The sequence below is a fragment of the Cheilinus undulatus genome, linkage group 7 (genome assembly GCF_018320785.1).
Source record: "Cheilinus undulatus linkage group 7, ASM1832078v1, whole genome shotgun sequence".
Lineage (NCBI taxonomy): Eukaryota > Metazoa > Chordata > Actinopteri > Labriformes > Labridae > Cheilinus > Cheilinus undulatus.
The window spans coordinates 28928258-28943417 of NC_054871.1; the positions used below are offsets into that span (position 1 = coordinate 28928258).

General features: G+C 40.2%; 1 protein-coding gene across 2 annotated transcripts in view; it reads left to right on the forward strand.

Annotated features, from left to right (window-relative positions):
- The first annotated feature begins 177 nt into the window (after positions 1 to 177).
- Positions 178 to 15160, forward strand: part of cers1 (ceramide synthase 1) — a 49306-nt gene continuing 34323 nt past the window's right edge. Inside the window, exon 1 of one of the 2 annotated variants that reach the window (XM_041790711.1) lies at positions 178 to 1398. In XM_041790711.1, coding sequence (XP_041646645.1) covers positions 1150 to 1398 — 249 coding nt within the window. In that variant the 5' untranslated portion in view covers positions 178 to 1149. The remainder of the gene's footprint in view (positions 1399 to 15160) is intronic. The other variant, XM_041790712.1, reaches the window with a different exon arrangement.

Here is a 15160-nt window from a genome sequence, read left to right on the forward strand (position 1 = left end):
AATTCCAAACAAATAACCATCAAACAATTTCATGGCGGTGTTTCTGACACATGAATACGAATTAAACTTGCAGGTCTACTTGTATAAAGCGCTGATTTGCACTGTCTCTTTAAATCATCCTTTTTAACCCTCAGCGGTTCAAGCAGAGGGTTCAAAAGGAAGATAGAGGCGTTAATTACGTCACGCCCCCTCGGTTTTTTTTTTTCTTCCTTTCGACACAAACGTACGCTGTCCTCTTTTTAACGTACCAGTTGAATCCTATTGAATGCAGAGCGCGACTTGTCAAAACGCAGCTTTGAACACGTTGGCCAGTCCAGAGCAGCAGCAGCAGCGGAGGAGAAGAAGAAGCGACGGCAGCCTCTCTACAGGATAAATTTTCCTTTTATTTATCCCCTTTTCTCTTCTCTGGAATAACTCGGCTTCGAATGAAATTTGCCGGTTCGCCAGGAGTCTGCTGTGGCGGCACACGGACGTTATATAAGGCGAATAACGGACAGAGATGAGCCTGCACGTACGTTACAGTATAGCGGCACAATAATCGCATGTGGCTGTCTGGGTTTGGCACTTCAAAAGGCGACGGAAACGCTGGACCCCACGCGGAATTCGTTCATTTATGTGTGCTACATCACGTTTTAGGCTAATTTATTCGTAGAGCTAGCTAGCTTGGACGCCGCTGCCAATGCTGGACCATACACTATTGTGTATGCGTATGATTGAACTTAGCTAGGCGGCTAACCAGGAGCGCTGCTGATGAGCCCGTGTGTGCGTAGTGGAATGATGAGCAGAAGAAACCTCCACCAAACAGGCGCTAATGGCTCCGATTAACCGTCCAAGCCCTCTTTAAATATTGGTTCATATGATTATTAAAGACAGACACATAGCCAATGTGTGTTTCAGCCCTGGTGGGCCCCGCTATCATTCATAAAACTATCCTTAAGGCGAAGAATGGGCCCATGTCTTAATTTGGACAACAAAGAATTAGGCTACTGAAGAGGTTAAGCTGGTTAGATAAGCTTGTTTTAGCGTTTTTAGGTGAGCTAGCAAGCTGGTTGGCGGATTAGTCACACAGTCTGGACAGTACAGCTCCTTGCACTCCCTTCACTTGGAGTATTATTTTGCACGTTTTTCTTCTCTGAGAGCCGCACCACAATGAGCAGTCACAGCGGGGACGCCGCGCCGGTGGATGTGGAGCCCATGCCGGGATACTTAGACCTCATCACCCGAGCCTCCACCGTTATGTTGGGCGCATGGAGAGACTGTAGCACATGCGGGCTAGAGCTCTCTAAACGGACTCTCCTGGATAACGCATACATTACACTGACCGAAATCGCCCTGTTCTTCTTTTGCGCCTTTTTGTGGACGCAGGTCAGACGGGGATTGACAGAAAGTCTGTTTAAGGTGGGTGACACACTCTCCCAAGTACACTGATCCCCCGGCTCCCCAAAGGTTATTTTATTAACGGCCTTAATTAACGGGTTTAGAGGATGATTCCTCTCATTAGAGCCACAGATCTGCGCTAGTGTGGCCTCCCAGACTCCCCTCCCTCCCTCCTTCCTTCCCTCAGGAGTTGTTGCTGAAGGCACAACATGCTCTGAGCTACAGAAACAGACTGGATGTGTGTTAAAGTATACTACATGTTATCAAATATTCGATCCAGTTGTTATGTACAGATACAGCAAGTAAACACAGCCTTATCTCCACTTGTGTTGGGCAAACATTGTATTGACTAGGTGAAACATAAAAAAAACACCAGATTGCAAAAGTCTGATAAGACTCTAAAATTAAAAATTAGTTGTCACTATATTATTGCATAAATACATTTAGTTCAACTCAATCACACATAGGGTCATTTTATTGCCCAGAATGTGAAGTTTGTATTTAAAAATTTGAAATCTTGCAAAGGATCCAGCTAGAAAAGTCCCCAATAAGACTAAAACCAGAAAACCCATCTTTGATCTGATTCCCTCCTGTTATCTGATACTAGATAACTGACAATATGGTGCTTAGTTGAACTTTGACTTTCTAGAAGGTTGAAGAAAACAATAAAAAATGATATTTTCTAATCCATATCTGAATAGGGCAAACCATTGTGAATAACTAAAAATGCTTTTCAGTTCAATCAATCTGTGACAATCAATGTAATTCTTGACCTTTTAGGTACTTTCAGGAACATAATTACAGGCTCATTTATCTTAATAATGTCAAATTACCAGTGATGAGGAATCCCCCTGGCTCTTTCTTTTTTTTCTTGCCTTCTGCTCCTCCTTGTTCACAATCCAAAATCTTAAACTCCTGCATTTGTCTTTAAATTACAAAAATGGTTAATTATGAAAGTAATCAAAATTTTCTGTATGGGCTTTGTAGTCAAATGCTTGAAAAATAAAGTCACATTAATTCTATTGTTTTGAATCCATGTTATAAATGCTCTGAACACTGCTTTAAAATGCAGAAATAAATTTTAGAATAGGTTACCCTAGTTTAAATACATGATGTCACTAGGTGAGGAAAATTATTGGTGCATGATTTTATAGCCTGGCCATTGTATTTACAAAAATGAGAATGTCACATCACGTAAATGCACATATGGAGTAGAAGCCCTTCTGTAGTCACCTGAGGATATGCACTTACAAAACTGAAGCATCTCTAAAAGCAGCACCACAACATTATTCCTACTCTAATAGAAAGAACAGGCACTCAAATACTCTGATAGACTGGCTCTATGCCCAGGTCTCCTGTATTCCCTTCACCCAACTGAGTCCTGAGTACCTCCACCCTAGCAGGGAGGGGCTCCTTCTCCACAGATATCCTGCATGTAGCTCATTATTCTGCCATGATTGCGGGTGGGGGTGGAGTGTCTCCACGTGGTGGATGCTCTGACGATGATGTGGTACACTGTAGTCCTGGGCCCCATGTTTGAAGCCAGATGTGGCCTGAGAATGCGAAGAATGAGGCCTGTTTTTCCCCTTACATCATGTTTGTGGGTCTCAGTGGGTTACTCTTATGGAACAGAATGGGATGGGCCCCATTTACAGCCTGAATACTTTAAAGGCTATGAAGGATAAGGTGGGATTTTTTTAACATTGGGTGAGGTAACAGTCAGTCAGCATCATTGCTAATTTAGTGCGTGCATAATATCACCTTTACTGTGCTTTCATCAGTGGTGAAGAGGATGGGTTCAGCGATAGGTCAGCCATGCTGAGCTAACACTATAAGATAATTGCTGTTATACATCACAAAAGAAGAGATGGGTTGTTAGATTAATACAACTGCATTATAAGAAGTGAGCACAGACTTGAACAAATGGGGAATGTTTTCTCACTGTTCAGTAAACCACAACGTATTTGCTGCTTTTAATCCGTGAATGTGTGGTTTTCTCAGTTGTAGTAGACGTTTTTAGCTGTGCTCTGATGGGTAGTAAAGTGGCTAAGCTGTCAAACAGTGTGAGCACAATAAATGGCAGCATACACAATTGTGAGCACACATACTTAATTAGGTTCAGAGCTCATTAAACCTCATGGACATTACATATTGGTATTGACATCAGGGAACAAAGCACTGTGTAATCTTACCCTGCTGTGGTCTTTTAAGGAAACTAATGATGTGTTTTGACATGAGAGGAGTGAATGTTTGTTTTAGTATACCATATACTATGAAAACGTCACTTATGGACCTCAAAGAATGGTGCACTGTAGGCATCAATGTATCCTTTAGTTATAGAGACTGACATTTGTTAGCCAAGTTTAGTTAGATTGATTACTTTAATTACTTTTTTATCTGTTCACAGGACCAGTCCCATAAAAGTTTAGGATACTGAGCGTTAGGGCTGCTCAATTAGTGCAAAAACTTAATCAGGATTATTTTGATAGCTACTGAGATCACAATGATACTTATGGACCGTAAACGTGACATTCTGAAGACTTTGAAAATCTAGCAAGAAATTAAGGTAAATAAGTGAAAAATATAAATATCTAAAAATATTTTTGAATATTGCCCAGAAACACCAAGTATTAGTTTATTATAAAATTCAATTAAGATGTGATTTGGAGATGCACAAAGTATAAAAATCAGGGCCGATACCTATACAGATGTTTGAAATGACAATTTAGCAGGCTGGAACAAGTGAGTCCTGTTAATAGTTATATTCAGAGGTGGAAAAAGTACGGACTAGTGTACGTAAGTAAAAGTTCAGTTATTCTGGTTAAAACTTACTTAAGTAAAAGGAAAATTACTGGTCTATAAATCTACTCAAGTAAAAGTAAAAAGTATTTAATTTATAATTTACTTTAAGTACTGAGTAGCTACTGAGGAATTGTGCAATGAAATATGGTCTTTCCTTTTTGGCAAGGACAACAAGAGAATAAATCTCCAACCAGGTTCAGGTAAAGTCACACCTCTATAATAAAGTAAAATACATAGCAAAATAGACAGTGTTAGTTATACTCATATAGTGAGAGTGCCTGGTTGTCTGTCTCTATATGTCAGCCCTGTGATTGACTGGCACCCAGTCCAGGGTGTACCCTGCCTCTCGCTCAGTGCCAGCGGGGATAGGCTTCAGCCCCTCCGCGACCCCCAACTGGATAAGTGGTATAGAAAATGGATGGATGGATAGAATTATACTCATATAGAGTTAAATTTAACACTCTGAAAGTGTCTATGGTAGTCCACACTACATATAGTTAAACTATACTTTTGAAAGTATTAGATATTTGATGATATGACAGAGCTGCAGTAACTTTTTAAAATCTGTGGCAAGTTGGGTCTCCTCTGGAAAGAACAAAGCAAAGCGTCAACCTCATTGCAAGGCAGTGCATACTAATGTATGTCCTTGAGGGGCACCTAAAGTCATAGGCAAGAATGGTAACTCGCTGTGTAACTTTACTCACGTGTCTCACATTAAGAACAACAATCCACCATAAACATGACCAGGGATCACTGTACCAACAGACAACATCTAAACATGAACAATCACATATGCACTCTGCCCAAGGGCATGATGGGTAACTCCACACATCCCCACAAATTTGAAATCGCAGTGGGCTAAGCATAGATCAGTTGACTTTTTACAGAGTTGAACTAATACTGGTAGATCAACACTGTCAAATAACTCCTGTACTCAAGACGATTACACTCAGAGTGGAGTCAAAATTACACTTTGGAAGTAAAATCATCTCTGAGATGTTTAACCCTGAGATATCAACACCCCACATTTTGTTATGTCCAACCGATGTTTTGGGATGTGATTAGTCATTTTCTCTCTATGTGCTACTGTGTACTCAAGAGAGGCAGAAAAAGTATGACAGTATTGTACTCAAGTAAAAGTTCAGTTACTTGGGTCACAACTTACTGAAGTTTAAAGGGGACATATTATGAAAAATCTAGGGCTAGAGTCAACCAAAGAAAAACTTGGTCAACTAAAATCGCACCCAGGCACTAACCAATCGATTGGTCGTTAAGGTACAAAAAAGAAAAGGTAAAAAAAAAAAAACAATTTAAAAAAATCACCTCATTGGGGACCAGTTTAATCCATACAGGTTCCTTACTGCACCTGCTCTGTACGAGAAGTTAACACTAACGTGAACTCTTTAGGGAGATTATAAAAGGAGATGACACCACCCAGCCTATTTGCCAACAGGTGAAAAAACTGACCGTGGGAGTTGATGCAGTGAGGGAGGGCAGAGCAGAGACATCCAGCAGCGCCACTTCAATACAAACAGCCTGCAACTTTGTGACGAGTTGATGTGTTGTTTCTGAGCGTTGGTGCTGTAAAATATCAGAAAATATCCCACTCTTTCTATGTATGTCAGCTGCGCACTACGCTTCTGCCCCCTGACCAGCGCCTTGGGGGGGCGGAGGGGACTCGCCGACCAGGGTGATCTTGGTCGAACAAAAGCTTTTCAACCAAATGACCTATCTAATGGAAGCTGTCAGCCCTACAACAATAACTTTTTCAGGCTTTTTTAACAAAAATATGTGCCCCTGGCCTGTCCATAGTCCCCCAAGTACTTGAAAATTCCATTCCCTTCCCCCCTTTCTTTCTCTACCTTTCAGAAAATGTGTGCTGAAACAAGCCGTTCTCAAATTTTCCCCTCATGATGTCATTTGGGAAATTAGCTCCGCCCTCAGGTTCGGTTGACCCTCCCCGCTTGGAAGAAAGTTCCATCCTCTGGAGTTCCTCTCCTGATCTTTCTCTCAACTGCCAGCTGAGATGCTGGATAGCTCAGTGGGTCACCCTGCTGACAGTGGTCTGGGAGATTGATGGTTCAAATCCCAGTCAGGTCCTTAACTTTGGATAAAAGCATCTGTAATCTTTTAATATTAAGAGTGCCACATCCATTTCCTGAGAGGGGTGTGGTCAGGGGCGGAGTCAGACAGATCAGGAACATTTAAAGCCACTGACACGGAACCAGCTCATTCTGAAAATGGCTGAAACAGAGTTGTTTTTAGACATGCAAAAACCCCATACTGGAGTGTTTTCTCAGCAACACACTTTATAGGCATGTTTTGGGGACCTCTGAGAGCAAAATAAGCTTGTCTTAAAAGGGTAAAATATGTCCCCTTTAAGTAAAAGTACTGATTATAAAATGTACTCAAAAATTACAGGTGTGTGAAAAAACTACTCAATTAAAGTATTCTGAGTAAATAACTAATAATGCTTCATAAAGTGAGTTATGGGGATTTATTAGATAAGCAAGACTACCAGAAGGATGCAATGAGGAGTCTGTCATGGATTAAACCAATTTTGAGATAAAGAGAAGGTTTTCTCTCTCTCTCTCACTTTTTTCATCTGCAGGGCCAATTGATTAGTTGGTGTGGGTGTAATTCCGGTTGACCAAGTTTTTCTGTGGTTTACTGCAGGCCAAGTTTTTCATGACTTTTTTTTTTTTTTGCCAAAATGCCAACATTGTGTCTCATTTTTGACCATGATAAAGGTTAAGAGTTTTCCAAACAGGTCATGTCTTCTGCCCAATAATCCATCTCTTCTCTGAATCAGCAATGAGTTGTGTTAAATACCAGCATTTAATTGTTAGGACAGAACAGATGATCATCTGGAACTGTTAATGGCCACATTATTTGCCGATGGCCTATGTTTGTCAAAAGAGCCAATACTGGCTGATTACGATGTTAACGGATGAATCTGTCCCTAATGTGCTAGTGCTCATCACACTGTGACCATTTTTTGTTTTATGTACCAAACACTGAGTTGATTGGTCTGTGAAATTTGTCCTCAGATTATCTAATTGAAAAAAGTCAGGAGTAGCTTTAGTCCAAATTTAAACGCTACATGCATAATCTGCTGGAGAATTGAGATAATATCTACACAAAGGATTTGATGGATAAAGATAATTAGTTTCCTGTTTTCTTTACTTACAGAACTCACGGTCATGTTTTTGAAGAGTAAAAGTTGACCCACTTAAAACTCTTAATTTACCACAGCCTCTATTTTCCACTGAGCACTCAGATTCCAAATATGAACATATTATTAGTGAACCTTTGTTATTTTAATGGTTTTTCCTCTCACATATGCTGATGTTGCACATCAGTGAGCATGCTGTTGGGTGAGTTAAAGCAAGTGTGAACATAGCAGTGCAAGTGTTTTTCTTTTGCTCTGTTGCTTTTGTGTAAGAGTGAAATCAGCACCTGTTTGGGTTAGATTAAACACAGCTTGTTGATAAGCCTCTTAAACTGTACCCTTACATACAGATGCATCAGAATCCCTCGACTTGTCTGTAACATTTTAAGTAAACAAAATATGCTCTTAAAGTTGAGCTTGAAGTTCATTTCAGGGAGCAGCAAGATGTTCAAATTCTGAAGAAAGTAAACTTAACTGTAGTCAAAGTGTCACGTGGCATGTGTGGTTGCTATCCTTCCTCTTTCTCTTTTAACCTCTCTGCACGACGACGATCCCTGCAGGATGTAAATGAGCTTTTATCTGGTGGTTTCTGAGTTGCATTTAAAAGCATGCTGTATTTATGAGCATGTGAGGTTTTAGATACGCCCATGTTTGCATACATTTTGTAAGTCAAAAGCAAAGCATGTGCCACTTCCTGATAAATTAGTGTAAACCCTCCATGGATTGTAGAGTAATGACTGGGGTAGAGCTAGAGGAAGGAAGAAGGGGAGAAGTGGGCAGAGGGGTTGTGTAGCTGGGGCCAAGTCTGCTGACTCAGCATGCAGTAGCCAGTCATTAACACGATTTCATACACACACCCAATCACATCAATATGCTTGTAAGAGAAAAATCTCACACCCAGATGCATCATCCATTTCGACACCCATAACAGCATGCGTTTTGAGGCAGATACATGCTTGCTGTTAAGTTGTGGTCAAAGCTTTCTAGTAGCAGCAGTTTATAACCACTCTCTTAAATGCCTCCCATAGCCCCACACACTCACAAATGCGCATGCACTGAGGAAGTCACTTGGGGAGGAAAGCAGCACTGTACTTGCCAGCTTCAGCCCTGTTGCAGAGCTTATCTCCCTGCATAGAGCAGCTGAGTAGCACCTCATCCATTGCTGTTGTTCTAAATGTGAAAGCAGCCTGAGGTTTGACAAGGTCCCCGGCCACAGATCCCAGATCACGTTCCACTAAGCCCCTGCTCATTGTTGTACATTAGCCGCAGTGAGACACCTGATACTGGATTTGTGGTGAAGGGGAAGTGCTATCCATTCAGCCAAAAGTGCCCACTCAGGTGAAACTTGCTTGTAATTTTGACACTGATTGTGTGCAGTTGTAATGGAGATTGATTTTTATGCTCTCCTCTCCTCTCCTCTCCTCTCGTGACTCAGCTACCTAAGTTGTCATCACAAAGCGCTTAAGCAAGCAGCACTTTCGCTATCACCTGTCACGTGATCTATTGCTTTGTATGCTTCAGCATGTCCTCCATCATAAATACACAGCACTTAATCTTTCAAAAAAATGTCAGTTCCCCACTCGTCACACACCAGTTTTGCTTCAGTCAATCGTTATTTGTCAAAGTGATGTTACAGTAATGTAAGTCCATTATATCTGACTACATTTACATACATTTACATAAACATATGCAGCATTTTGTTTTCTACGTTATGATAACCACATGACATACATTTTTTGCCATATGATATGAACATTTAAAGACCTTCTGGCTTCAAGCAATGCCACTATATTACACTATATTTCTGCAGATGTTGACAACCAACGTATCGGCTCTAAATATTGACCTGTATTGCACTGTATGTCAACTCTCAAAGTCTTTTACTTTGTACATCCTCATTCCTAAACTTTAAAGTTTGTTCCTTTGTTAAGTTTAAGGTCCAAACTTTATTTAATATATCAGTACTGTTATTTCTAACTGCTAAAAAGAATATGTAAATATTGGCATAACCATAGCGGCAAAAACCCAATATCAATCAACCCTTATCTTAACCTAATTTCAGTCGTGCTCAAAAGAGTAATGCATGACAGACAACAGCTCAGTCTGTCTGATCATCAGCATGTTTGCTCTGACACCTAACAGCAGCTAGCAACAAGCCAAACATCCCCCATTTGTGTCAGTGTAATTAATATGAAGCTCAGCAAAAAAAAATAAAATGTGTTTTCGCCTCTTCAAGTTGTGTGTAACAACAGCAACACACTGCAAGTGTGCTTGCTGCAGTGATTCATATTGTAATAATGGCTTAGAAAACTGCTTAGTTGATTTTTAGCTGATGACTTGCTTGTTTTAAGTCCCTCATGATTCAAAGTAGCGGGCTGTGTTGTTAAACCAGGTCAGATAAGCAGCTGTAAACATGGTTGCTCTGTATCGTCACCAGCACCTCAACAAAAGCTGAGTGAAATCAATGATTAACACACTATTTCTGACAAGTTCTTCACAATGAAAGTCTTTGGTTGTTATTTTGCTTGAGGACTTTTTTGTGAACATCCACTTCAGGAAATGTAGTGTTGTCAGTAGCAGTTTGACATATCTCAGCAGGAGAGAAATGAAACTAAATATTACAGCTGCAGTTATAAAGACACAAACACAGAGACTTATAAAAACATATTTATTTGATCTTATGCTCAGACATGAGTTGAGTATATCATCAAAGGCTTGTTTTAGGGGGAGAAGGGGGATATAATATCTGGATATACATTTGTGTTGTCTCTTTTAATTTTGTACTGCTGCAATATAATACTGTCACTGTAAATGGTAACGAAAATACTCTTATATAAAATTCAGGCCATAAATTTAAGCCCTGAGTGGACACTGGCAGAATTGCATTTGTTATGAATCCTCAATTGCTACATTTTTTAATAGCAAAGGTTGCTGCTTGGTTCCAACCTTTAATGCCTTCAGTCTCAAGCTGCCCACTTTAAATTTCCTACTGAAGTATGTTGTGGCATAATTAGTTTTAAAGGTAACTTTGATATAAATCTGCCTTTGAATTATTTAGACCTGTTATAAATATATATTTCAACCATTTTGTTACTTTATTGCATTTTATAATGTGACTGAAGAACCATGTAACAGCATCTGCAAATGTTGCAATTTGGAGGAAAGCGGAGCATCACTATAAAAAGACAATCAGACCTTTATTCCCTCAACATCTCTTTGAAACAGAATGTACAGAACATCTGACGTTAACTTTAGTATTTTGTAACAGTGGTTCTCAAATAGGCACACTGGTGTGCCTTGAGGCAAGTGTAGGTGTGCTGTGGGAATTTGAGCAACCGTATGTTATTACTACAGCTATACAACATCTTAGATTAATTTTACATAATTTAAGAGTGTATGGATATGGATATGGTGTGCCTCATGATATTGACTTGATCTCAGGTGTGCCTTGAGCAAAAACAGTTGCTTTTTAATGCCTTTCTCTAGGGATGTTCCGATACCATTTTTTCCATCCCGATACGATTCTGATACCAAGGTGTTGGGTATCGGCCGATACCGAGTATTGATCCGATACCAGTCTGAACTTTCTGAAATGACTGTTCAGACTAGCAAATTATTTTAGACCTATATTTGACTTAAAACAGCTCAACAAATAGAATCATAATGTACAGCATCTATGTGACATTAAAGTTGTTTTCCTGCTGATTATTGAGTTTTTCTGCAAAATATTAAAATAAAAATAATACAGGGGGCTGCAACACAGGCTCTCTCTATATCGCTCTTTTTTTAAAATACAAACTTTATTGCACTTTTCCAAATACAATATAAAACTTACAACTTGTATGTTAACAATTGTTGTATACAGATATGTACCCAATGTATACAGCTGTATAAATCAAGTGCATTGAAATCTATCTCTCCTTTCTACAATTTTGTGCAGCATCACATGGTTACGGAACAGCCTGTTATTTGCTGACAGACACTCACAAAGAGAAACAATATGGCAGTTAGCATTCGAGCTAGCAGTAATAAATTATCGTAATTTGATTAAAATGGATAAAAAGACGTTCAGTATCAGGTTTACTGGTGTGGATTTAATCATTCAAGTCCCCAAAAGACACACGAGTTCCAGGCTCGCTGAAAATGCCGCGGAAAGATTCAAAGGCATCAATAGCATCAAGAGGAAAAACAAGTAAGATGCAGCTGTTTATGGTTCGAAAGCTATTAACTTTTTGTAAACTGTGTCACTTCTCGTCTTGTACAACAGCGCGGGTCTGGAAGGCGTTTTAACGATCACATTCTGAGAAAAACTGTCACGTAGACAACGTTCTTTGCAGTTGCAACGGGTCCCTTGGTTGTTCTTTGCTGCCGCTGTGCCAAAAACGGAAGTCTGTTCATACAGTGGCAGCAAAGAAGAATTGATTTCTGGTTCATAGCGCTACCAGATTTTAGAATCTGAAAAGTGTTTTGGATTGTTGGTTAAATAATATATTAGATTGAAATGTGTTATGAAGTTTGAAATCACATTTTTTAAACAATAAATCTAAAAAAAATTATTAGCAGATTAACTTTATAAATCATTTCATTAGTTGAGTACATGAGAACGCAACCACTTGGGTTGTTAATAAATACTATTTAAAAAGGAAAAGATTGAAAAAGATTTAAACATAGACATTATCTAGACTGAGCTTTGAGTTGTTCTAGACACACAAAGCAGACAGCAGGTCTATAAATTATTCTGCTGGAGGTAGAAATGGGGGTGGCGGTGCACTCTTTAACACGGTGAATCATAGTCAGAGCAGCCATATGTAGCATCAGCTACAAAGCAGCATCATGAATCAGCTCTGTTTGCCGACTGTGACAGTCAGACTCTTTCTGGTCAGCTGGAATTTGCTGTGAGGCCTTGACCATTGCAGAGCTGCTGCGGCTGGCCTCTCGATCGTTTCCCTCCCTTCCTCTCTCTTTCTCTCTTTCTGTCTCGCTTACTTGCCTCCGGGTAGACACAGTGGACAGGCTGTCATTAGACAAGAACACACTGTCAGTGCAGGATTCACACTTGGCAGCTGTGTCTCTCCTTTCTATAACGGTGTGAGAGAGCGAGCGGTCAGAGGAAACCAAAGTTCATTTTTTTCTTGGCATGCCTTTCATGCCTTGTGTGCACTGTGTCCATGCCCACAGGGTGTTTATAATGTTTTGGATGTCTTTTAACTTAAGTTATGTGTATGATCTCAGAAGCATTATAGGATGCAGTTAGATCATTTTCACTCTCCCAGTTTTTTCTCACCCCGTTTGCAAAAGCTTTCAGTACATCCGCATGGACTCACAATCAGAATGGGTTCACTTTCCTCTGTTGAATTTGATGTGAATAGTTGCCTGTCCTTCCCCTCATTATCCCCCTCTCCCCTCAATTCATGTCTTTTCTTTTCTTTAGTATTGGCCTGCCTTCGCATGCCATCTTCTTGGTCTCTTCCTCACCCAACCCTTGGTTTTGGGTTTGCATAGCATCATACTGTAGCTAGTTAGCCCAGATGAGAATGTTGAGAGTGTTTGTTCCTCAGGGTAGATTCTCACATGTGGCAGTTTTTAAAGAAGTTGTTATAACAAAATGACTCCAGCCAACAAACAATTCACAGTGACTACCCTATTTAAAAGACATGATACTTTGGGAAGGAATGGTAGATCTCTTCATAAGATTATGACTCTTAACAACAGAAATCTCAACTCTGTAACTGTGTCAGTTTCAATGAATTCCTAATCTTTTGTTGTTTGTTTTTAGATCTTTTCCAAGATACATTTAAAGGCTTGAGCATACTGTTTAGTTTTTAAAAGTCTTAGAAAAGGTCAGCAATGAAAATAATTTTTATGTTATTAACTGCAATAACTTTAAGCTACATTGTAATCACAATATGAATTCGTGCAACAAACTCAAAACAAAGATAGATAGTCGTTTATTGTCATTGCATTGTAAAAATGCAACAAAATTACATTTGTCAGTCTCCTCTGTAGCACCAAACACAGTGGTCCAAGTGGTGGGCAGAAATCCGCAGCCTCATGTCATCCATCCTGCTGGCGAGGGAGCGGGCATCTGGGAGAAAGATTCTCAGTCTGACAGGTTTGTGTGGGGCTGCTCTTAGCCTAGCCTGCAGCCCGGCTTGTTTGCCCTGCTTTCGCCTTCTCGCACAGTGCCGTCGCTGCCTCCTCCCCACTGGCTGTAGGTGTTGTGCTGCTCCGCGTCCTCTTCCTGTCAGTCTCTGAGCGCCCCGTTCTCTGGATAATCTCCATCGGGAAAGATGTAAACTCCGTGGGCACGCTGTCAGTTCTGGTGTAAGTGTAGGGCTTTGTTCTGCTGCTAGTGATGGAGTGCCGGGCCGCTGCGTTCCTATGCGCCACCCCATGCTACCTCAATAGGTAGCATTTGGTAGTCTCCTGTTGATCAGGCAGTGTTCCGTTGCAGTTACTGGCAGTTGTTGTTAGCTTTTAAGCTAGCCAGGAGTTGTAGTTGAGACCGAGGTCTTCTTTTCACCTTTTTTAGGTTTTTCTTGATAGAAATTTCCCGTTCTTTCTCTCAAAGGTGTCCTGGACCATCCATCGTCTTTGTTTTCACAGGTTTCAACATATGTTGTCAACTTAATTGTGAAAAACACTACAAGTCCAAGATATAATTCAAGAGTGCATCTTTCTTGCTGCCAACTGCTCTGGTTGCCCGGCAACAAAGACTGACTGACAAAGACAAAGACTGCCTGAGATGTAGTTATGGGTTTGTTGTACACACCCTATCATTGAGCGCAAAACACTTCAATCAGGAGAGACAAGTTGATGAAGAGAGGGATATTTATGGAACATATTATATAATAATATGATGATGGATTGACAGAGGATCTTTGGCGCTTGGACTTGATGAGGAGATTTTGCGACTGATGAATGACTGGCTTGAGTGGCAGCAGGAAAAATACTCCCAAGGGGTCTGGACACTGGTGGAGGTGGTTGAAGACTTGTTTAGATCAGATGGAGAGTGAATTGATGGGTTATGATTGTGTGAATCACCAGCTGTGATGGGGAAATGGAGGTATGTGCAAAAATATGTACAACTACAGCATGAAGGAACTGGAGGCAGAAGAGAGTAGGCATATGATGATGGAGTAAAGCATGTTATTGGGGAGATGAGGTTAGCTGATGAGTTAGCTGATATTCCTATAGCAGACAAAGACAACAAGGAGTGTGAGTAAGCATGCAATGAAAAGGAGGAATAAAAAGTAGTCAAGCAAGAATGCAGAATTAAGTCTTCTTGAGTGAACTTACAGTATGCTAGAGTTTCATTTTGCATAAATTTGAAGCTCCAGGTACATGAGATGTACACTCCTGATCAAATTTTAAGACCAGTTAAAAAATTACAAGAATTTACATTTGCACTGTTGAAGCTTCAGAAGGTTCTAAGTAGAGCTTCAAAATGTGAAAAGAAGAAATGGGAATGAGACAAAAAAAATTGAGTAAGCAATTTATTGAAAACAACAAATAAACTGAAATATGCTGTTCATTAGCTGATCAAAAGTTTAAGACCATAGCTCAAAAAAACAGAAAACCCCCACAAAACAGAAATAAAAGTTTCAAAAAAGGACTCAGTAATGAGTAGCTCCACCGTTCTTGTTGATCACTTCAAAAATTTGTTCCTGCATGCTTGAGGTGAGGGTTTCCAGGAGGCTAGTGGGAACATTGTTCCAAGTGGGGAAGATGGCTTCATGTCTGGAACTGATTTTGTAAACTTCCCTTGCCATCCATCCCCAAATGTTCTCAACTGGATTTAGATCAGGG